At 33.0% G+C, this 23,532-nt stretch overlaps 1 protein-coding gene across 2 annotated transcripts; it reads right to left on the bottom strand.

Moving 5' to 3' along the window:
- Window positions 1-23,532, bottom strand: LOC143073283 (uncharacterized). Of its 2 annotated transcripts, none has more exons than XM_076248697.1 (2): window positions 22,612-23,532; window positions 1-154 (listed from the first exon to the last, which is right to left on the bottom strand). In XM_076248697.1, the coding sequence occupies exon 1, from the start codon at window positions 23,392-23,394 to the stop codon at window positions 22,717-22,719; it is 678 nt and encodes a 225-aa protein (XP_076104812.1). In that variant the 5' UTR covers window positions 23,395-23,532; the 3' UTR covers window positions 1-154; window positions 22,612-22,716. The 2 variants fall into 2 exon arrangements, with proteins under 2 accessions (XP_076104812.1, XP_076104813.1); XM_076248698.1 differs by lacking the exon at window positions 22,612-23,532 and adding an exon at window positions 4,457-5,351.

Raw genomic sequence — 23,532 nt, forward strand, 5'->3', positions numbered from 1 at the left:
CGAGCTATTATTATCTGCGAAGTATGCTTTATTTATATCTAGATATCTAGAGATAACATATCAGATGCCATATGAAATTGGTCCAAAGTAAAGTAGAGCACAATCTTCGTTACCAACAGTTAAAATCCTATGCAAGCTGCAGCGTGAAGAGCATCTGAAAAAGAAAAGAAACATTAACTAGATGTTGAATAACAATATAGGACTTTGTGAATAATATATTCAGTTTTAACCGTGAACTCAATTCTAAGAAGAACCTGTTCAAATTCAGTAAGCAGTACACCCGTTTACAGTTTTGTCATGCCTACAATTTGTGTTTAGACTTTCGTTTATCACTAAAGACCCTGTGTTGATCCCTCAATGCATTTTTTTTTTTTGCTGGATGGTCCACGTTATGATGTATACTATTCCATTTATAGTTTAATTAGTTTTAATTCTATAATATTAACTGGCCAATCAAAATGTAACGGATGGTACTGAATTTAATTACAGTGATGATTTATTGTCAACTGTTGTTTATTTTCATCAAGGCTATTTTTTCCAACATTCCGTTCCTGTACTTTACCAAGAGTTATTATACTCTGTGTGGGTTTGTAACAGAATGATCATCAGTCAACAAATGTCAGATTGCATACATTTCTATGATAGTATCTTCTGCAGCGAAACAAAACATGCAACAGGGAAGAAAATCAGAAATTGGAAGCGTGACAAAGAAAAGAAATTTCGGGAATTTGCTTTAAACTTAATTAAAGAAAGATTAGCTGGAGTGCAGTGATTGTTTGATGAAAGAAGAACGAGATAATAAGTGCTTCTAAACAACAATAACTATAGGATAAATGTAACAAACATCTATTGCATTACTTATAGAACAATTAAAACTTCAAATATGATTTTCCCATGAATTGCTCATATTGCAAAGACGAAAAGTCTGCAGTTCATGGTAAATGCATTAAATTATGTTAATGAAGGTTATGATACCGGAAATCTTAGAAAATTACTAATTGTAAGCATCAAATATATTCTTTGTTTTCCAGAATACCAGTAACATCCATGCATGTGTAGTATTTTATTTCGATATGATATCGGTTTCACCATGTCGTCCGTTCTCTGAACGTACTAGATAAATTATTTTAACAAGCTTGAAAATCATGTGATCACCAATCAATATGTAGTCTTGTCGTGTCAGCAGAGCGAACGAGCTCAAAAAGTCTTAAATTTTGTCGAGCAGCTGATATATTATATGTTATCAATATGATAGAAATCAGATGATTGTGGGTTTTTTTCGTGGTATTATACTCGTTGTTTGTTTAACCAGCAAACCGGAAGAAGACTTGATAAAAACGTGTTTAAACTTTTAACGTTACTATGAGTCGGTGATAAGTCCGGGTCAACGATACTTATAAGCCGGGTCAAATATATTCGAACTCCAAAAGTTGTGATAAATAATTTTATATAGAGCTTGACAAGAGAGATACAGACACTAGGAACCTGCTATTACTTATGACAACTTTTGAAGTATTATTCATTGAATTTGATTTAATAAATTATATATGTGAATAAATATATATAGACCATACATGTCCCGCCATCTTTGTCTAAACCTTTAATTCTCCTCTTTTTTAAAAATCACAGGAGAACTTAGTCAAAATAATCATAAACATAAGGAGATGTTGTATGATTGCCAATCGGACAACCATAATCAAAGTTCAATGTGGATTTTAGCAATTGAAGCCTTTAAAATGAGGAAAAACTATGTAGTGTATATTATATAAAAAAGAAGATGTGGTTTGATTGCCAATGAGACAACTCTCCACAAGATACCAAATGACATAAAATTAACAGCTAAAGGTCACCGTACGGCCTTCAACAATGAGCAGTCCATACCGCATAGTCAGTTATTAAAGGCTTAACAGTCACAAATTTAAAAGAATTCCAAAGAGGAAAGTCACAACCTTATTAGTGTACAAAACAAGTGAACAAAAAAAAAATATGTAACACATAAACAAATCACAACCACTGAATTACAGACTTTTTAACTTGGGACAGGCATATACATATAGAACGTATAGTCGGCTACAAAAGGACCCGAAATGAACAATGTGAAACAATTCAATTCAGAAAAAAAAACAAACAAAGTTTACGAAAAACATGATATATAACAGACATGAACCAACGACAGCCACTGACTACTTGGCTCTGGTATTTAAAGAATTAGGTACATAGATATAGGAAGATGTGGTATGAGTGCCAATGAGACAACTCTTCATCTAAGTCACAATTATAAAAGTAAACCAGTATAGGTAAAGATACGGTCTTCAACACGACGCCTTGGCTCACACCGAACACCAGCTATAAAGGGCCCAACAAATTACTAGTGTTTAAAAAAAACAACATTCAAACAGTTTGCTTCAATTGCTTCAACGACTTCTAAAAAGTTTATGTTGATAGTGTTTACGACGGAAAACCAAGGGGTAATTGGTTTGGGCTAAATAAATTAAAGTTAATTATAGATAACATCATACGATATAATTGTCGTTGGTTAACCCTATTTAAACATAAAAATCTAAAAGTTGAAGCCTAAAATATCCTCACAAGCACTACTTTTATCAGATAGACATGTACATAAAAAAAATCCAATAGTTTCATGCCATTTCTTTTTGCATAATCTCAAGTTTAATCATTATTAAACTGTAAGGCGTCAGGAAAAATTGAACTCAAATAAAAACAATCTTTTTTGTAATTTTAAGATGAGCACTTAATGTCCTGAATGTGTTTATATCAGATTTTAATTCAAACAGCTGCAAAGATGCTATTCTGCAATTAAGTGGTTAATTTACTTTTAATAAATCTTCTGAAATCGTAATGAAGAAATTTCTGTAAAAATTTATTATCAACACATTGATTGAAGAAAAACCTTGCTCTCATCTTTGAAACATCAGTATAGATCTGATATGCATAAATCACTGCAGGCTGCCACCCTTTGCTTCTAATCATAATCGAAAATTGAATTGAATTGGCTTCATATTTTACCCCTACTGAAAAGCAAAATTTAATGATAAATCAATAAATGCCATTGATGCCAATTAGTTCAAAATTAATTGGTTACAGGCGAACAAAAAATATTATTTAGAATATTGAAGCCAAAATAATCCAGAAAAATATGCATCATAATTATGGTAAACTAAAAAAACATATGAAACAAGTATATGTATATATTCTTTAAAGTAAACATTACAGAACAAATGAAAAGTACAATTAAATAAAAAAAAAAGTGAACGAAGAAGGCGAGAAATACGAAACGGCAAATGGCAAATAACAAAACAATAAACATAAAACAAAAGATACAAATATTTTGTTGGCTACGTATGCTTATGACCTGGGTTACTGACTTTTCTGATTGCTGTGTATCCTTGGGTGAGATTTTATGATAAAACGTTAACAATCTAACCTCGCACGACGAAGTTTAACGCTCGGTTTGTGCAACGTTCTAATGTCTGGCACAATGCTAAATCAAATAAATAATAAACCTCGGTATGAAGGCTTTTCTCACATTTAAAACAGTAGAGACAATGTATCATGCAATTTAAGTAGAGGATGGCTGACAATATAATATCAAAAAGTATATTGACTTTTATATGGTGGATGCGATAGACGCCCTAAAAATATATTGACCTCGAACTTTGACCTTGGTAAATATGATATTTTTGGCTTAATAACTCCCTCATACTCACATCTCATTTAAATCGTCAATTTTAAATAATCACATCACGCAGATGCAATGTTTTATTACAATTTTATCTTTTAGATGGTCGGACAACCATATTGTACCGCTATTAGGGAAGCAGTCCAATTGAAACGCAATAACAATGGCTATAGACGCTCTTTATGGCAGAATTCCAACAACGAGTTGGAATATTGAGAGAGAAAAAAAAGTTCATAACTTGAGACAAGCACATAGAAATATGGTGCTTCACTTATTTTGTTCATAGATATCCACTCGTCCCTTTTTTTCAATTCCATCCGCGCTTCTTACTGTATGTGCTTTTGTCAAATGATATCAAACGAATTACAACAATGGCATTCAATTACTTATTGAAATTTATGATTTGCAAGCACTTGCAGGACCAATCTTGTCATCTTTAATAAAACAACCATTTGATATTGCTTTCTAAGTACGGTGGGGGATTGAGATGTTAATATCCAATACACGTTACCCGGATATGCATCTATATGCAAAGCGAGAAGAATCAAATCTGTAATTTAAAAACACGTAAATTAATTTGTATTGTACCTGTTCTTTCGATTGAAATTGAATTCGGATTCGAAAGCTCGAAGTATATGTAATGTCACGTATGATAAATATATTCGTTATAAAAAAAAAAATCGAGATAAAAATACTAGAACCCTTTTTTACCTATAACAAATACGAAATCTTTTTAAACATTATACATGTACTTACTTTGATGTTGCCAAGAACAGAAGTTGTGGTTAATAGAACAGAGATCATCCAAACATTGCAAAAGCTTTAAAATAATGTCACAGTTTCTAACTATATGTATAAAGAGTCATGCAAGTCATCATTAAAGAAGATATTCCAACAATGTGGAATATTTACTCTCCTCTGCTCCTTGGAAATTTGCTGAAAGTGTAACTTTAGAGTTTTTTCCACGGTATTTATCTAAGTCAAATTTTGCTGTCCACATATCATGTCCCCGATCTTCAAAATGGTGCCACTCTCCTTCAGCTATAACGGCTACTGCTTTTGCATTCGGAACTTTGACCTGCCAGTTGATATTTGTCAGCTTACTGTTGGTGTGTAGGACTCTTGGCTCTTCAATAAAGCATCCATCTTTCCATTGGGCGTACTGCTTTGGAAACGGGTAGACAGGCTGGAGGGCTCTGGTACAATGAATCAAGTAGTTGTAGACGTTCGGAAGGGATTTGCTGGGATCGGCTGCTGGTAAACAGTACAGCTGAAGCTTGTAATAATCGGACTCCGGCATGTGGACAAGAAAATGCACCACACTTTCTCTCGTTTGCGCAAACACATACTTAGACAAGTCCTTGTCATTACGACAATTGATAAGTTGGGTGGTAAATTTGACGTGAGTTTTGGCTTTTATTTTAATTTCCAAGTGATTATCCCGAGCAGTAATTTCTGGTTCCGGGTGTGACAGTGTTTCAAGTCCAAGCTCGGCAAATTTCTCCTGTGGACCAAGGTATCCTTCAGGTAGTTCCGGCTTTTTATCCATGTTTGTATCAAGCAATTGAGCTGCAAGCCTTATCCACCCTTATGTTTCTCTGCCGAGTGAGAAATCAGCAATGCAGACCGATATAGATGTCGCCACAGTCAGAGAGTGGTAACCAATAGTTATTTGTGTTCGTTATGATTTTATCGTAAATTTCGGCTGGAATTTTCCTAGCAATGGAGAAGCTAAATTTAGATGATAGATAGAACGATGTCAGTAACAATCACCATCATCAAATCAAAATAATAGTAGGATGTTAACACGATTGTAGAAGATGGATTCTGCTGATAGAACAACCCTCTTCAAAGAAAAGTTATAATTGTCGATGGTTTGTTTTCTTACTTCGTTTTAATTGCATTTTAGTGTAGGAGGATATGAACATCTTGATTAAGTTAATACGAAGAGAAAATATTTTAATTAGTTTAGTTGCATAAAACTGCAAAAGAAATACCGTTGTTTAATTATTTACATTCTAAGTACTGAATTTTTTAGCGGAAATATGTAAAATAAGATTTCACCGGATGAATCATTTTGTTTCAGTAACAGAATATAAGAAGATCTTCACATAAAATTGAGAAAGGAAATGGTAAATATGTCAAAGCGACAACCACCCGACCATAGAGCAAACAACAGCCGAAGGCAACCAATGGGTCTTCAATGTAGCGAGAATTCCCACACCCGTAGGTGTCCTTCAGCTGGCCCCTAAAATATGCATAATAGTACAGTGATAATGGACGTCATGTATAGGTTATACTGACTATGTTGTATTATCGTATTATCGTATTATCGTAACCCCCCAAAATGTTACTGGAGCGGTTTGTTAAACACATGGTTAATATGTCATTATAGAGTAGAAAGTGGTACCCAATATATTTATTTTCACCACTAATTTTGTCACCAATTTTGTTGATATTTAAGTAACGGTTTTCCCATTTTACGACTGATAAGATAATTTCAGTGTTTTAGGCAAAACCATATAAAATTAGTTTCTCCAGTGGTTAACGAGATAGCAGTTATGACAATTGATAGATAGACAGGCAAAAGAGCGGACACATTACATATAATTAATTCCCTTATAATCTTTAGTATACTGCGAATTTGGTAAAATAGCGGAAATGTATTATTGAAAACGGTTCGTACTATTTTAAACGGATAGTAGCTACGATTTTCATTAAAATTACTTTTTTAATCTATATGCCGGATTTTGTACAAAAAGTAAAATAATTATGATTAAAACAATTACTGGTTACGTTTCATTAAGCATTTAGAAGCTTTTTAACGTTTAACACCTACATTTATTTATTATCTATAGATAATAATTCGATGTTAAGCCCAACCCTTATTCATATGACCTTTACTCTTCAGTTCCCAATGCGCAATCGCACATTGTGCCTCGAAGGGAAAATGGTCGAACAGGGGAATGTTATCGCGGAAATGGAACGCGAATTTACAGTTTCAGTGAGAAAAGAAACAAAAAAGAGGTGCAGACAAGTTATTGTAAATTAAAAATAAAAAACGTCGATGAGATCGGTCATTAAAATCACTCAAAACACCTGCGACGCTGGCAAAGTCAAACAGAAGTAGCCGACGGTTTGCGTAATGTTTACATTTCTTAAATTTTCCAGATCACATGAAAAAAAATCTCAACGTGTTCACAATTGTCAAAAATATGTTTACAAATTTACGGGCAGTAATCTCTCACCTTATAAGATATTAGAAATCAACTTCCTAAACTTTAGTATTATTCTTCAAGTGTATCCTTCATGGAGGCCCCGATTTAACACACAAACATAGAAACACGTGTATACATTATCGGCATCGTTTGGTCATACAAATGAAATAACAAGTGTATAATATCGCCATTGTTGGAGAATCTTGGGTTGGAATAATATGCCGGTATTTGTTATACTTTTTATTTACATAATTTGATAAATGGCGTCAAATATGTACGTTTAATAAAGCGTAATTATCAAATATGCAAGAAAACAAAAAGCACGTGTTCGTATCTACAGCGTATTCATTAAGAACCGATTGCCGATTGAAATGGTCGTTTATAATCAAATTCCCATCGGTTGTTTTTCTGATGTCAAAAAAATATAAATCGTACTTTTAGTTTTAGATCGTCGGTCACTATCTAGGACAATATAGAGAGATATATAACGGCATTTCTGATTGGTTAATAAAATTGAATTTCCGGTAAAATAGATGCTGGTTGTTGATTTCGCTGCAAAGTACTATAAGATTTTGTACTGAAACCAGGAAAAGTATGCATTCATAGTAATAAAGAGATTATGTAACCAGTCAATAGCATAGTCAGAGAAATGAAAAACAATTCAGATTTTTTTCAATCAATAACAAAGTGAAAAATAGTTTGTTCTATGACATTTGCATTCAAATAATTAAGACACCCTCCTTGGTAATGTTCATGAAAGTGCATGATCGTCGTCCTACCATGAAATGAAAAAAAGAGCAATGTCTTGTCTCGTAAAAGCAGACATCACATAATAAATTTATTTTCATTAAGTGATTTTCACTTTCTTGTTTTCAAGTGATAGAGCCTCTTAACAGCAGACTCTTTATTTTTACCATAGATCATAAATCATATGTATACCTGTCCCATGGCCTTTCTTTTGAAATGAAAGAAAAAAATTGTAGAGATAGCTCGTCTGCATGTCATTGTGTAGCTTCAAATAGAGTCATAAATACTAGGAGATTGCCACCACCTGACACCAAGAGATATATTGTGTAAAGGAGGATATACTATTATCACACATGAAAGGTCTTGCTTAACATTCCCCAAACAAACATGACACAATGCTATTAAAAAAGAAATCACACACAATCATGCACTGACTCACCTGATCCAAATAATAATCATTCTAATAATAAAAAATGAGGATGAGGATGATGTCTCCCTATGATAATAAAGAAGTGTGATTCTTGCATTATGCATTCAAGGATGTACTTTGGCCAGGTTCTGGAATTTATGTCAGATGTTTAATCTCTGTTTTTTATCCTATGATACAGGGTAAAATATTTTGACCCATGACCATGATGAGCCCCATTTTTCCTTTCTTAAATATAAGACTTCAATTAATAACTCACAAAAAGTCATTTTAATACCAAAATTTAAGCAGATCTTAGATTTCTTTCTTTCCTTTTGTTTGCTTCTTAAATAATGAGGGGAGATAGGAGGGGTCCTGATCCCGAAATCCCGGGCTTAAAAACACGAAATCCCGTGGTCCCAAATTTAAATAAAGTAAATCCCGACGTCCCGAAATCCAAAAAAAAGAATTCCCGAATCCCAAAAGGATCAATCCCGAAATCTCGAACTTAAAAACACCTGATCCCGGAGTCCCGATAAAGGTCCTATCCCCCCTCACTAATGCTCTTCTGAATTAGTCCATTGAATTCATCATTTGATTTATTGTGATAAGTATTTGAAATTATTAATACTGAAAAATGTTTTCTATGGGTTAGAACTATTTGAATAATTGCATGTCTACAGTTAAATTAAAAATATTTTCAACTAATAAAATCAAATTTAAATCTTTTCCTGAATGATCACCATGTCTTACAGAGTCATGCCTTCATTATTTTCCTCAAAAATCCGCAAACAACTTCAATATCTTGTTAGCTGAAAGCCTTGATGATATGTGATCAACTTTATAGAAAATATGACCATCTTGCTGCTCATTTACCTTATCATCATTAAAAAAATGGTGTTTGCGAAGAACAAAATTAGAGTTCAGGAGCCCCCCAGGGTGCAGGATTTTGCACCATTTTTAAAAAAAATTCTGGGGCCTTAAGCGGCCCCCAGACCCCTCGCCGTGAAGGGCAACGAGCAAGCTCGTCGCGTCGAACGGCTACGCCGTCCGCCAGAGTTGCCTGCTACTTTTATTATTTAACCTCCTACTTTAAATCTTATTGACAACCCTGATCTATATATATCTTGGTTAGCTCACTCGCTATGTCGGCAAAGTTCGGGAAGTAAACCCGATGCATAATTAATGAGATGAAAAGGCACACAACACGATATGAATTATCAATTATTAACACTTCTGTAGTTTATGAAAACATTTTAGCGACCTTATTGCTTATATTTAGTACATATCTTTGATTTTAGCAGCTTTAAAACTTGTTCATAATTTTGTCAAAATCGTAGCTACTATCCCTTTAAATGTATTTCTGATGTGTACAAATGTGAAGTATTTGATCGGTACAGTATCATTTCGCCATTATAGGCAGTTGTTCTTCCAGTAAATGAATTGTTTATGAAACCATACATGCATATATCAATATAATAAATAACAGTCTAACCTCACTGGAAATGTGTAAAAATAAAAAAAAGTTTGATTTTCCCCTGCAAACTTCGCATGTATTTATTCAACATTTGCCTGAATCTTATTTTTAAAAAAATCAGATCTACATCTGCCTAATTTTCATTTTTTAAAAATGATAAATAAATGTGAACATATATGAAAGATATATATGTTTTTAATTCAGATATGCTTTGATAGTTAGATATAATTTCAACATGCATTTAAAATTAAGCTTCCATCACGATATATAACAACAAAAACATTATGATCATCGAAAGAAAATCCATTATTAAAGAATGTTCAATTTGCATTTTATGAATAAATTGCAAGTCTATTAAATATAGTTTTAAAATAGCAAAGTTAACTCAAATAACTTAGGAGGTAACGATGCTTAAAAAAATCTTAGATTGTGATCAGCATTTCACATGAAATAACAAACAAACAAAAGTTACAGATCTAAATCCTCCTATTTACAGAGAAGGAGATCTAGATTACCGCGTCACAATGTAGAATGTAATTGCAGGTGTTTTATGAGCATGTCTACATTCTACCATCATAACTTACTATGACGTCATCAATCAAATATTATATGGTAGGACGCAAAAAGTATGTGTGTACTTTGAATATGTCATACAGGTTTGCATGTACTGATAAAAGAAAAATAGTTAACTAAATTAAGCTGTTTTAGGCAAAAATTTTAAGAATTTTTGATCCTATGTACTAAATGCTCTTCAACTTCGTACATTAGTTGGTCCTTTTTATTCGAGCGTCACTGATGTCATGAGACTTTTGTAGACGAAACACACGACTGGCGCAAATAAAAGCAAATCATCTTGGTGTCTGTGATGAGTGTATTCATAAAATCTATGTTAGTGCTTACTATTTACACAAGCTCTGTGTGTTCCAAAAGAAATTTAGTGATTGATTAAGGCTTAACATACAGTGTCAAATCTTGCATACAAATTCAAATTAACAATAAATGCAGTTGGTAGGTTCAGCAAAGGTACAGTAAAGTAAGTAAAACGGGATGAAGGGGCAAAACTTCGACTGCCACTGAACAATGGGGATATTTTGATAGGGCAGACGTTTTACCCTGCAACAGATCACCTATGGACCCCAAAAGTGCTTTTTAACGTACTTAACAGATATGACGGGCTGTTTTGGTCCCAATTTTTCCAGAATTTTGAAACTATGAAATTGGAACTCATCCCGCCGTTAGAATGAACTGCGGTATATACTCGTCCACATAGCACCTTATTTTATTGTGCTATGTGCACAAATCTGTGCAAACTACGACCTTGAAAAGGCAATGAACGACGAAAAGCGTAAAAAATTTACAATTTAATCATGTTTGGAGTCGAAATTTGACATCAGCATCAACGCAGACCATCCTGAAATTATCGACCATTAACTCTACGTTTAGGTATCTTTCATTTGATAGAATATCATGGTGGTCTACATTGGTGCTTTTGTCTTAATTTAAAAAAAAAAGTTGCTAAATTTAAGACCTCATATGGCAGAAATTACAAAATTTTGGACCGTGTTGCTAGGCAATATTTTTGTTGCAAGGTTGTTGCTAAGCGTTGACTTGACTATTCATTTGCAACTCCAAGTTATTGTTAAACAAACAATTCTATTTTGAGTATTGCTTGTTTGTAATGAGAAAGCAATGCATAAGTGATGATTTTGCTGTTTAACAAAACCGTTGCTAGGCAACCTTCCTTACCGGAACCAAAAAAAAAAATCATTATTTTCACTAGTTTTTATACAAGGCTATCAATGATCTATACATTAACTTATTCCGGAAGGGGGCCAAACACGTCCCTTATCATACCTTGTCATTGGAAAATTCGTGACTGTATTTCTACAAACGCCAAAACAGACAAAAGCAAGGGTTTTACTGACAGAAGGCGAAAAGTCAAACGGATGGTCATAATTCTATACCAGGCAATCCTTGAAGACAGGAAATGGTTTCACGTTTAAAGAAAAAACAATTATGTAACACACCCGTTCTTATACCTTAGAATTCCTATTTTTTTTTAATTATCAGCTACTTCGACATTACAAAAATGTGAAAATTCTGCGAAAACCTCTGTCGACCCTGTAATTCCTTCTGTCAGTTTAAAATAGTATTGTTGAGTACAAAAGAAATGTTGATCCATTTTATAAAATGATTTTATTTCTTTCTCTTGAAGAAGCTTTAGTCAAATGTTTTGATAACATTCCGAAATAGTTAGACAAAGTGATTGATACATAAAAAACTTAATTCCTAAGTGTATGCAAACGTTTACTGCAAAACCGTAAGTTCATCTATCAGTCATTTACTACAAAATGAAAAAAACAAACATATTTCACAGTTTTGCAGCAGACATTATCTATAAATCATGAAATAAGCTTCTGCCAAAGATTTATAAAGTACTAAGGCGGTTTGACATATGTTTTCATGTCTTTAAGATTTTTAAAAAGTGAAATCAATCTATTCTTATGATTGTGTTTTCGATATATCCTTCACATGGCTTTGACAAATTTGAAGAATTGTCATAGATAGCACGTAAATTCACGGCTGTTGCTTTCTGTTGGGAATCAAAACATCATTTTTAAAAATACATATTGCATCCCGTTGTTTTTTCAGATGAGATTAGATATTTTATAGTTCAATAAGGAATGTTTAATGTTAGTTGAACCGATATAATGCGGGAAACATATTGAGTTTCTGCAATGTTTATTGTTTCTGTTGACAGTTATCAATCAGTTTACAATTTACAACCACTGAATGAGAGTGATAAGCAATGCATGAAAAAAACTCATCAAAAATACCAGACGTGTAAGCTCAGTGTTGACAAAAAATTATCATTGATATGGTCGTAATTACAAATCAACTGTTTACGAAACTTTGAATTTTTTAAATACCAAATAAAAAGATCTATAATGAGTTTATTTGGTACACCATAAATGCTTTTCGCCTATGTAAGATTTGCATGCAGTGGCGCTCGGATCAAAACAGTTGTAAGTTTTCACCAAATTCGAAGCAGAAAAGCATTAAGAACAGAATATTTCCGAAAATATTGTGCAAAATATAACTAAGGCAATTGATACAAGTATCTGGAGGCATAAACACCTTAGTGTATCGAATTTAAATAACTTATTATAAACATGATAAACAGTACAGCAGATGAACAGATCAATGATATTTAATGTCGCAACACATGTGCTAAGTAAGACGAATGCAATATAAGCCAAATTAACGGATAAAAACAATGTAAGGCGACTTAACAAACATATTGTATATACATGTTTTTAAGATCGATACTTTTTTTCATGGTAAAAGAAGGTAGTCGATGAACGTCCAGTGGCAAATATTGCATCTATTTTCTACACGATATGGTAAAAGGAAGACAACTCTAATGAACAACAAATATTTCAATCATCTGTAACTAGCTCGTTGTACTTTAAAAATATTCGGATACGTAAATAAAGTAAAACTAAGTCGCTTATTACAGAGAAACACAAAAGACATAACAAAAATACAACGTACGGTGAACAAGTATTCTCTTTATAGAATAGCAAGTTTAGATTTTATTTGGGAATTTAAATTTCAAGTTCTCTATTGCAGTATAGTTGTTCGAACTTATCGAAGTACCGCTGAACTAATCATGAGTTCTTTTAAAAATGTTTTAAAAGACAGTTGCTATTAAGCTTTTGTTATAATTTTTATTAATAATTTTTGTGACTGATTTTAATACTGTTTATTATCTTTACACGCTGACTTTTTTTTTTTGTTAAACTTTTTAAACGTTTAGTTAAGGAACATAAATAATAAAAAACGAATTTTTGGTATTATTTTTGTGGTTTTCTTTTTTTTTTTTTGCCAAACTGATAAAATCATTTTAAAATTCAAAATAAAAAAACACAAAGAATAATATGACTTTGTCATAAGAGAGAGCAGCACGACAACCGGAAATACATATCGATTCTACAGATGGAAAACAAAGCAGGTACAGCTATGAAATTATTTGTAACACCATGAAAAAATAATAGACACAACGGTAGAATTAAATTTCAAGTAGAGGACATAAAACATCATTCGTTGACAAAAGGAAACATTAGAACAATACATCCAACCTGAACTTAACAGAACTCGTTTGATTCAGCCACAGAATTTAGATACTAATGTTGAAGCATGTGCTTCCGAAGTGTAAACAAAATAGATTTGTATATACTATAAAAATCCGTGGTTAAACTCTAGGAAATCGTATGGTTAAAAGGCAATTATAGTTTACCAATGTTGAAATCTCATACATCAACCAAAAAAACACAGCAAAGTAACGCACATGGAATTGCATTTACGCCATAAGAAACTGAATAAGATATGGCATATACAAATACTCAACTTTACTTTTCCATGTACGGTCAGTGCCTTGTCAAGAAGTTTGAAATTAATATAGTTATGTTGTTGCGAGACAGAAATTCCGAATGTTATGTGGATGGTTTACTGTCTTGATCCAAATAGTCATCAGTTTAATTATCTCATAAAGTCGATGAATCAAAAGCCACTACACAATTACGTTATGATACCATTTTCTTACATGAGTATGTCTCGCTTATATATCTTAATTGCATATCATACTAATTTCGCTTTTTATTTCTATCAGGTGACAAATGTAACACGACTCCTTAATAACTTAAGAACTTTACATTTTGTTAACTTTATTGGTGTTGCTTTCATGCTGTCATTCACTGCTTAATAATAAATAACGTGCATTACTTAGATGAGATGAACAACAAGTCGAATCTTAATAAGATAATATAAAAGCTGTATACACAAAAATTGAATATAACACGTTTAATAATTTCAATGCGTCCGAAGCACTTTTCTGGATTTGCCTTCATCAGGAACGCTCAATTAAAGCAAAACATTTGAAATCCGAGGATGTATAAGTACCGAAACTGTTTAAGATCTATATGACAAAAATACCTAAAATTGATAGCCAAATTCATCTAAAGTCAACTTTGCCTGAGGGAGTTTACACCTTACAATATAGTTGCCAAGCTCTTGTTTTATTTTTCAATTGGACTTATAAAAGCAAATTCTAAATAAAAGTAAATGTTATAAAAAAAAGAATGACAAATTCTCGTAATCATGAATTGTGTACGCTGATGTCAACTCAAATATAAGTTACCAAGTGAAGATACCAGACATATAATTTAGTATGCGAAACGTGCGTCTTCAAACGACACATCAGTGGTGCTCATGTATCAATACAATTTAAATTTCAAATCCATAACGAAACTGAAGAGCATTGAAAAATTAATCTGAAAAATTGCGCCAATTGGGGTTCATGCAACTTGAATCTAAGCCTGGTATTGCAAAAAAAAAAAAAAAAAAAAAACAACCAGTAGCTCGTTGTTTAAATGGTTTAATAATTTGCGAACAGTACGTTTACAGAAATAACCATATCAATGACTTTGAAAATCTTATTCAAATTCTATTATTGTCATAAAAGTAAAATTATTATACTTGTGACATAAACAAAAGTAACAACAACAAAACATAACTGAGTTGAACACACACATATAATATATTTACAAGCAAAAATAACCAAGAGTCCCCTGTCCTGAGCTCTAAAGACTGTTATAAAGTAACCTATTTTTTTTTCACTTGGTCTATATTTGAAGGATTTAGCAGGACTACTAGCTTTTTAGTATAAGACAGATTTGGAAACATAGGATTATCTATTGCTATGTCAATGATAGTTTATGCTAGCTCAAGAACAATAACTGATGGTGAAAAAAAAACAGTCGAAACCGTAGTTCATCACATTCCCCCCCCCCCCATAAATTAGTAAGCAGTATTGTCAATTAATTTTTACAAACAAATAAGACAGACGATGTCAATGGAAAATCAAACTAAAAAGTCGAAGTCAATTTAACAATATCTTAACAAGAAAGAAAAACTAATCCTTTTTACACTTTTTTTTAGGAAAATATTCCGCTAATAGACTATAGATATGTTTTTTTTGTTGTTTTTTTTTTTTTTAAATTTAAACAGTCTTATCACTCATTTCGAAGGTTATATTTTTTACAACGAACATTTGTCAATTTTTTATCAGCTGTAATCCAATTGTATATACGTTAGAATTAAACATTTTCTCTTTTTACTTTGGTGTTACGTAACAAAAAGTAAAAACACAAAAATACTGAACTCCGAGGAAAATTCAAAAAGGAAAATCAAAAATCAAAAGGCAAAATCAAAAGTCCAAACACATCAAACGAATGGATAACAACTGTCATATTCCTGACTTGGTACAGGCATTTTCTAATGTAGAAAATGGTGGATTGAACCTGGTTTTATAGCTAGCTAAACCTCTCACTTGTATGACAGTCGCATCAAATTCCATTACATTGTCAACGATGCATGAACAAAACAAACATACTCAAAGAGTAAAAATGTCAAAAATAGGGGTACAACAGTCAATATTGTGTTATCATCTTAATATCACTACATAAACAACAAATGTAACAAAGTAGCACAAAAAGGCATACATCAAATTTAACATTCTCATTTTGCTTTTCTTATACGGCTGAATTTATCTATGTAAAGTCTACCCATAAATGAAAGAAGGTTTTCATTACTGGTGTAAAATTGCGCGTTTGAAATTCGCACAGGTAGACATAAAAATAATTTTGTCGTATGACGGCATACATAAATGCAGACTCACGTAAAGTAGATATAACAAAAAACAGACTTACAGTAAAAATAATAAATAAAATAATGGTGTGGTTCAAAGTATGACGGGACACATAAGTACAGTTTCACGTCAAATACGGCTGAATTTATCTATGTAAAGTCTACCCATAAATGATAGAAGGTTTTCATTACTGGTGTAAAATTGCGCGTTTGAAATTCGCGCAGGTAGACATAAAAATGATTTTGTCGTATGACGGCATACATAAATGCAGACTCACGTAAAGTAAATATAACAAAAACCAGATTTAACAGTAAAAGTAATAATAATAAATAAAATAATGGTGTGGTTCAAAGTATGACGGGATACATAAGTACAGTTTCACGTCAAATGTATATTCGTTGTTTTCCTCTTATAGTTCATGTTTCCCTCGATTTTAGTTTGTAATCAGGATTTATTTTTTCTCAATCGGTTGACGTTCGAACAGCGGTATACTACTGTTGCCTTTATCTATACAACTTTAATGAAAATGAAGGTATCTTGAAAATAAAAAAAGAATAGGCAATAAATATCGTTTCATTAATTTTAATTTGGTTCTTAATTTGTTTTGAAAGAAAAAAACCATTGTAGAATATTAACATGTTAACAAAAAGAAGTACAATCATTTTCTTGCCAAAATCACTATCATAATGTAGCATAAGATTCATAATTATTATTGCATCGAAGGATATAATTATGACCGACAGCTATATTAATTATTAGTACTTGTGCTACAGTCTATACGCATGTTCTGTAGAGGAAATGTTAAACATTGTTAAGTCTTGATGAATTCACGTTGAACGCGGCATCGAAAAGGATTGCACGTCTGAAGAAAGTGCATTGAAAGTGGGAGTTCCACATACCAAAAGCAACAATCTTCTTGTTTGTATAGCAGAATTGTTTTCAAATGATGTCACTATCATGAGAAATATTCTAACCACCGACAAAATTAACTGTAAAGATAGATTAATCCGCATTACATTCCTGCAATAGAGAGTTGAATTATACCAAAAGGACATTCAAACTTATATGTTCGAAAATAAATTGACGACGTCATAGCAAAACAAGAAACAACATGCAAACATCGTTCTTTTTGTCAACAAATGAATAAACTCAACATAGAATATGGACCTTTTCCGTATGAAGCTCGATAACAAATTTTAAATCTGATATAGGAGTCGGGATGAGAGTAGACCATTCGTGATAAAAAGAACACGGATGTTTAAAAAAAAGTCTCATACGATAGTAAAATCACTCAAATAATGACAAAAAATTTAAACTAAACACCTAGCAGTGTTGAATGATTTTGCAATAATTAGTATTCCTTTTTCTACCAGTCTGTTTTTACTTGTATGATCATAATTTGTTTTAAACGAGAGGGTACAATGAAATGATTTTTTGAAATTGATATACAAATCATAATCATACTATCTTTAGAGTATAAGTTTAAGAACATTGAAAACAAACCCAGCTATGCATAATTTGACCCTTATATAGCAACAGAAAATTAGAATACCACAATCATATAGTATCTCGATCTATGAAAAATGATGTTTAAGGTTATAACAGGAATAACAACCTCCAAGGTAAATTCAAAAGGGATAGTCCATAACGGATGACAAAATCTAACGTTATCAACTATTAGAACGAGTAAAAACTACTGCCATATTCCTGACTTGGAACAGGCATTTCCCGACAAAAATGATAGACTAAACCTGATTTTGTAGCTAGCGAAATCTCCTACTTGTTTGGCAGTTGTTTAAACTTCCGTTATGCTGATATAGTTGGTTGAGAAACCCAAAAAAGATATGATATGTTGTCCCCAAAAAGTGTTGTGGACACATGAAATTTCATAATTGTTTTAATTTTGTAAACGCGTTAACAGTCCTGTAACACAACATTTTTTAAAAGTACTTTTACATGTTTAAAAAACATCAAAGATATCAGGCTTATAATATTGTATGACATACGCGAGTTTCCTCTCTATAAGCTTTATCGGTGGCGCTATGACTACTCGGCTGGTGATACATTCGGGAACGAAACGTCTACCAGTATTGACATCGACCAAGTGATTGTAAAAAGTCATATCAGATTCCCGGCATATCGTTTGGTACGCCTGTTGCGCGTTTCGACTTTATAACTCCTATCAGTAGCGGTCAAATCAAAACAGTTAGAAGGCCAAACAAAATACGAAGTTAAAGAACATTAAAAACCAAAAAATCTGAAGAATTGTGCCAAAGATGACTAAGGCAATAGTTATCAAAGACAATAACAATCAAAACCAAAGAGAAAACAAAGACTCACAAAACCAAAGGACATTTACATCAACAGTTATAAATAATAATAAGAAACACGAACTCCACTAAAAACCGGGAGTGAAATCAGGATCTTCAGAAGGGTAAGAATTTCCTGCACCGTATACGGCACCCATCGTGTTATTTCTTTGTACAGTTCGGTAATGATGGAAGGTTATTATGACGTATGTACCAGGCTTATAATTTATTACGCCAGACACTTGTTCGTCTATAAAAGACAAGTACTGTGTTGAATAGCATTGGTGATCCAAAATTACAAAATGTTGTGCTAAACACGGCTAAGGTTATCTATGCCTGGGATAAGAAAATCCTTAGCATTTCGAATAATTCATCATTTTGCAAACAGTAAATTTATAAAATGACCATATTATTGATATTCATGTCAACACGGAAGTGCTGACTACTGGGCTGGTGATACCCTCGGGCACGGAACGTCTACTAGAAGAGGCATCGACCCAGTAGTGTAAATAGTTATCAAAGGTACCAGGCTTATAATTGAATACGCCCGACGCGCGTTTCGTCTACATAAGACTCACCAGTGGTGCTCAGATCAAAATAGTTATAAAGCCAAACAAGTACAAAGTTGAAGAGTATTGTGGACCAGTGCAAAGTACAACCTATAACCAGAAAAGTATTAGTAAATCAAGCTTTTTTTGGTTGTATTAGATATTCACTGTTGTAACACTGTCGTGGAGATTGCAAAATACAATTGATTTATTCCATAGTCGACAAAAGTACAAACTTTGAAAAGTTTGTTTTTGCACGACTCTGTTAGAAACAAAGAACAAACTATTAGGCCATATTCATTTAAAGCCAAAAGCTAAGGATTCCTGTTGCTTTGTGTACACAGTGTCACACATTTAGTTAGTTTCATGAGGGCAAAGACAAATTAATATTTTTTTCGCCTTCGGTATATTGAAGATGAAGTGTCAATAAATAATCGGTCATAATACTCTACATAGTACTCGGAGTACAATATTTGTGCTCGAAACACCTAATCCTAATCCTTGATTTTAATTGGTTGATTTTTTTATTCTGAGTACGATAATTCTAGCTCGAAACTTTTATAACCGCTAACTGTCATCAGGATCAGACCCCCACCCTAATTCTAAATACTGTATCATGTTATCTTTACTTCAATTAACGATTTTGAGTATAAAACCCTGTCGAGCACATGCAGTCATGTATGTTGCATTTTATTGGTACATGCAATTTTATTTGAAAAAACACCGCTTGATTGTTGTCATCTGCCAATCAAGATAATGGAATCTATGTTAATCAATTATGAATATATTAATAAATACGATGATATAATCTTGACACCATAATGAATTAATTGACCGATACGATATGTCGGTGTCTCAACTCGCAAGGAATATGTTTTCGCGGTAACATATCTTTAGAGCCCAGCTTAGTCGCCTGCTTTTTAAGTACTCCGTTTATGTCATGAATTTGCTGGTCATGTGATTCATGCATAGCAAAAATTACACTGTCGATGCAATTGATCTCTATCCTTTTGGAGGTCCCTTAGTTTTTTGTTTTGTTTTTACTTTGATTGGTTTCTACGATATGGTTGATTTAAACGTTGGAAACATATACTGTTGCTTTAATTAACGACCCATAACATACATAAATGCAAAGATCTACAATTGGGCGGTTTCTGACAGTTTTGCTTCAACTGTAAGAAATGTGAACCCCTTAACGAAATATGTTAGATTGAATTGAAAATAAATAGAAGTACTAATATCTTGTTTATCTAGCCACTTTCATGTATTTGCTCAAATTTGATCAAAGCCTTTCAAAGAGAGCAGAATGACACCTCTACCCTTTATTTCACTTTCAGGTAAACTGTTGATGTCCTTTCACTAAAAATATCCTTTCTTTACTGATTACACATGTCTCACATATCCATATCAACTTGAAATAAAGGATCCAAGAAGGTTTGATCCATATCTATACCATTTTCTTACGATTGATGCTGATAGATATTTAAACCTGAAAGCATTATAAAATACTAATATACTAATCAAGAAGGGTTATGAGAAAGGACGACGACTGCAATTTTCATAGTGCCGCAGGATTAAACTGTAAATATGTTGAGGGGAGGGTCATATTTTCACTCTCAATTTGATGTCTCTTTCATAAACCCTAATTTGTACAGTTTTGTATTATATTACTTTAGCTAAAAGTTATTATAGAGACACATGAATTTATAATTACCATATTTACGTATAGTAAATAAAAAAAATATTAAGATATATGCCAAGAACCTCCTTTTCCCTCTTGGACAGCTGCCGGATAAATCCCAGAACCAATAGCTGAGGTGTCCTATTTTAGATATCCTGGTTTATGTTAATTTAGCGTACCATACTCATCTTATGTAACAGTTAGCTTGTTATCGTCTGCTTGTTACATTTTCAATTTTCAAATTAGATAAAGAAATTCAAATGAAATAAGCTAATTTATATGCCAAAATCATGAAGGATACAAGTGGTTTCAAAGTAATTTTTCTATTTCCAACGTCTTAAATATACAAACATCAATTTCAAATGATCAGATATATATATATATATATATATATATAAGTACGTCTGAGTCAGTGACAACTCTACAACAGATGTATCCATTGGATCGCCATCAATGATGGTGATACATGGCTGTGTACATAATGTATATACAACTCGTCTAAACATCAACCCAACAATGTTAGATCTGTAAATTTGCTTTCGCAAATTTTTGGTTCTTCCCTCGCCGGGATTCGAACCCATGCTACTGTGATATCGTGACACCGAATCGCCTGCACTGCAGCCGTCCCGCTAGACCACACGACCACCTGGGCTCTCAAAAAAAGAGCTTTCGCTGGCCGTGTGTTACCTTTCCTCGTCAGTTTTAATCTAGCGGCGTACTACAGTACATGATATATAAGGCATGAAGATGTTATTGTTACAGATCAGCTAAATTATCTATAGTAAAGGATCCTACAAATTAATGTAATATACAGTCACAGAAAATAATTATATTTATAAGTACGTCTGAGTCAGTGACAACTCTACAACAGATGTATCCATCGGATCGCCATCAATGATTCTATGACTGTATATTACATTAATTTGTAGGATCCTTTACTATAGATAATTTAGCTGATCTGTAACAATAACATCTTCATGCCTTATATATCATGTACTGTAGTACGCCGCTAGATTAAAACTGACGAGGAAAGGTAACACACGGCCAGCGAAAGCTCTTTTTTTGAGAGCCCAGGTGGTCGTGTGGTCTAGCTGCAGTGCAGGCGATTTGGTGTCACGATATCACAGTAGCATGGGTTCGAATCCCGGCGAGGGAAGAACCAAAAATTTGCGAAAGCAAATTTACAGATCTAACATTGTTGGGTTGATGTTTAGACGAGTTATATATATATATATATATATATATATATATATATACGAGTCTAAATTGAAAACTACGTTCAAACCTATGATTGCGTTGGATAAAAACCGCAATTTTTATACGTGTGCATGTAAAACAAATTTCGTTGTAGAAGGGCCTTAAAACAGCACAAACAACATTTTCCAAAAGACCAAAAAAAGTGAAAAAGTATATTTAAACAAAACGCATTTGACTAACAGGTCAAACAATTGATATTCTTTAACCCTGCTGACTGCCATTGGCGATTGCCAAATAAAATTGATCACAAGATGTAACAAAATGGATCTTAATATAAATGTAATACTAAACAGAAAAAAAATTTAACTTGTGGCCACGATGTTATGCCACAAACATACGGTGTCAATATTTTTTTAGTAGTATATATATACAATCTTTATGATAAATGACAACAAAATAAAAATAGCAACATAAGCATCTACAAATGCATGCTAGGCTCAAACAAAAACAATTTTTTAGTATATGCAGTTTTATATGCTATATATTCACATTTTCCTTGGTATGTACTAGAACAAGCACCGACAGCAAATATTATTTGTAAATTTGTACACATACTTACTTTTTAATATCAATTAAAAGTTGCAATTGGAAATCCAGAAGCCCCCTATATTGTTAAAGCATTCACGTATTGTCAAGTCAATGTCAAATTTACAGCAAATCACATTTAAATGGTGAACTCGAGCATAGTAGCATATTTACTCTCCTCATCTCCTTGAAAATTGGCTGAAAGTTTTACTTTAGAATTTGACCCTCGGTATTTATCCAAGCTAAATTTTGCAATCCAAACAGGTCCTCCCCGGTTTTCGAAATGGAACCACTCCTCATCAACAACAACGGCTACTCCATTGGCATGGGGTACATGGACGCGCCAGTTGATATTCGTCAGATTGCTGTTGGCGTGCAAGACTAGTGGTTCATGTAGAAAGCATCCGTCCTTCCATTGAGCATAGTGCTTTGGAAATGGATGAACCGTCTGGGCTGCGGTTGTACAACGAATCAGATAGTTGTATACGTTCGGAAGAGATTTACTTTCATCAGATGATGGCAGTGCATACAACTGAAGTTTATAATAGCCGGTTTCTGGCATATGAACCATTACATGGATAATGCCTTCTTTCATCTGAGCAAAGACATATTCTGAATATTCCTTTTCAGAGATGCAGTGGATAAGTTGGTATGTAATTTTGATATGTGTCGTCTCCGACGCTATTTCAATTTTCAAATGATTATCCCGTGCAATAATCTCTGGATTCGGATGGGTCATGGTTTTAAGTCCAAGTTCATTCCATTTTTCCTGGGGTCCAAGGTAGCCTTCGGGGATTTCTGGCTTTCTTCCGGCCATTTTGTTACTCGAACGTACTTAGTCTATCTTTAGGATGTCTTCTAAGTAAAAGCAAGTAAAATAGCAATCCAGAAATATGTATGCGACTACACTGTCAGTGGTAACCAATAGCCTGTTATGTTAGCAACGATTCTATCG

The sequence above is a fragment of the Mytilus galloprovincialis genome, chromosome 4 (genome assembly GCF_965363235.1).
Source record: "Mytilus galloprovincialis chromosome 4, xbMytGall1.hap1.1, whole genome shotgun sequence".
Classification (NCBI taxonomy): domain Eukaryota; kingdom Metazoa; phylum Mollusca; class Bivalvia; order Mytilida; family Mytilidae; genus Mytilus; species Mytilus galloprovincialis.

Bases quoted from the DNA above. Each gene is read 5' to 3' on its own strand.
- LOC143073283 (XM_076248697.1), bottom strand. From the start codon at position 23,394: ATGGCCGGAAGAAAGCCAGAAATCCCCGAAGGCTACCTTGGACCCCAG.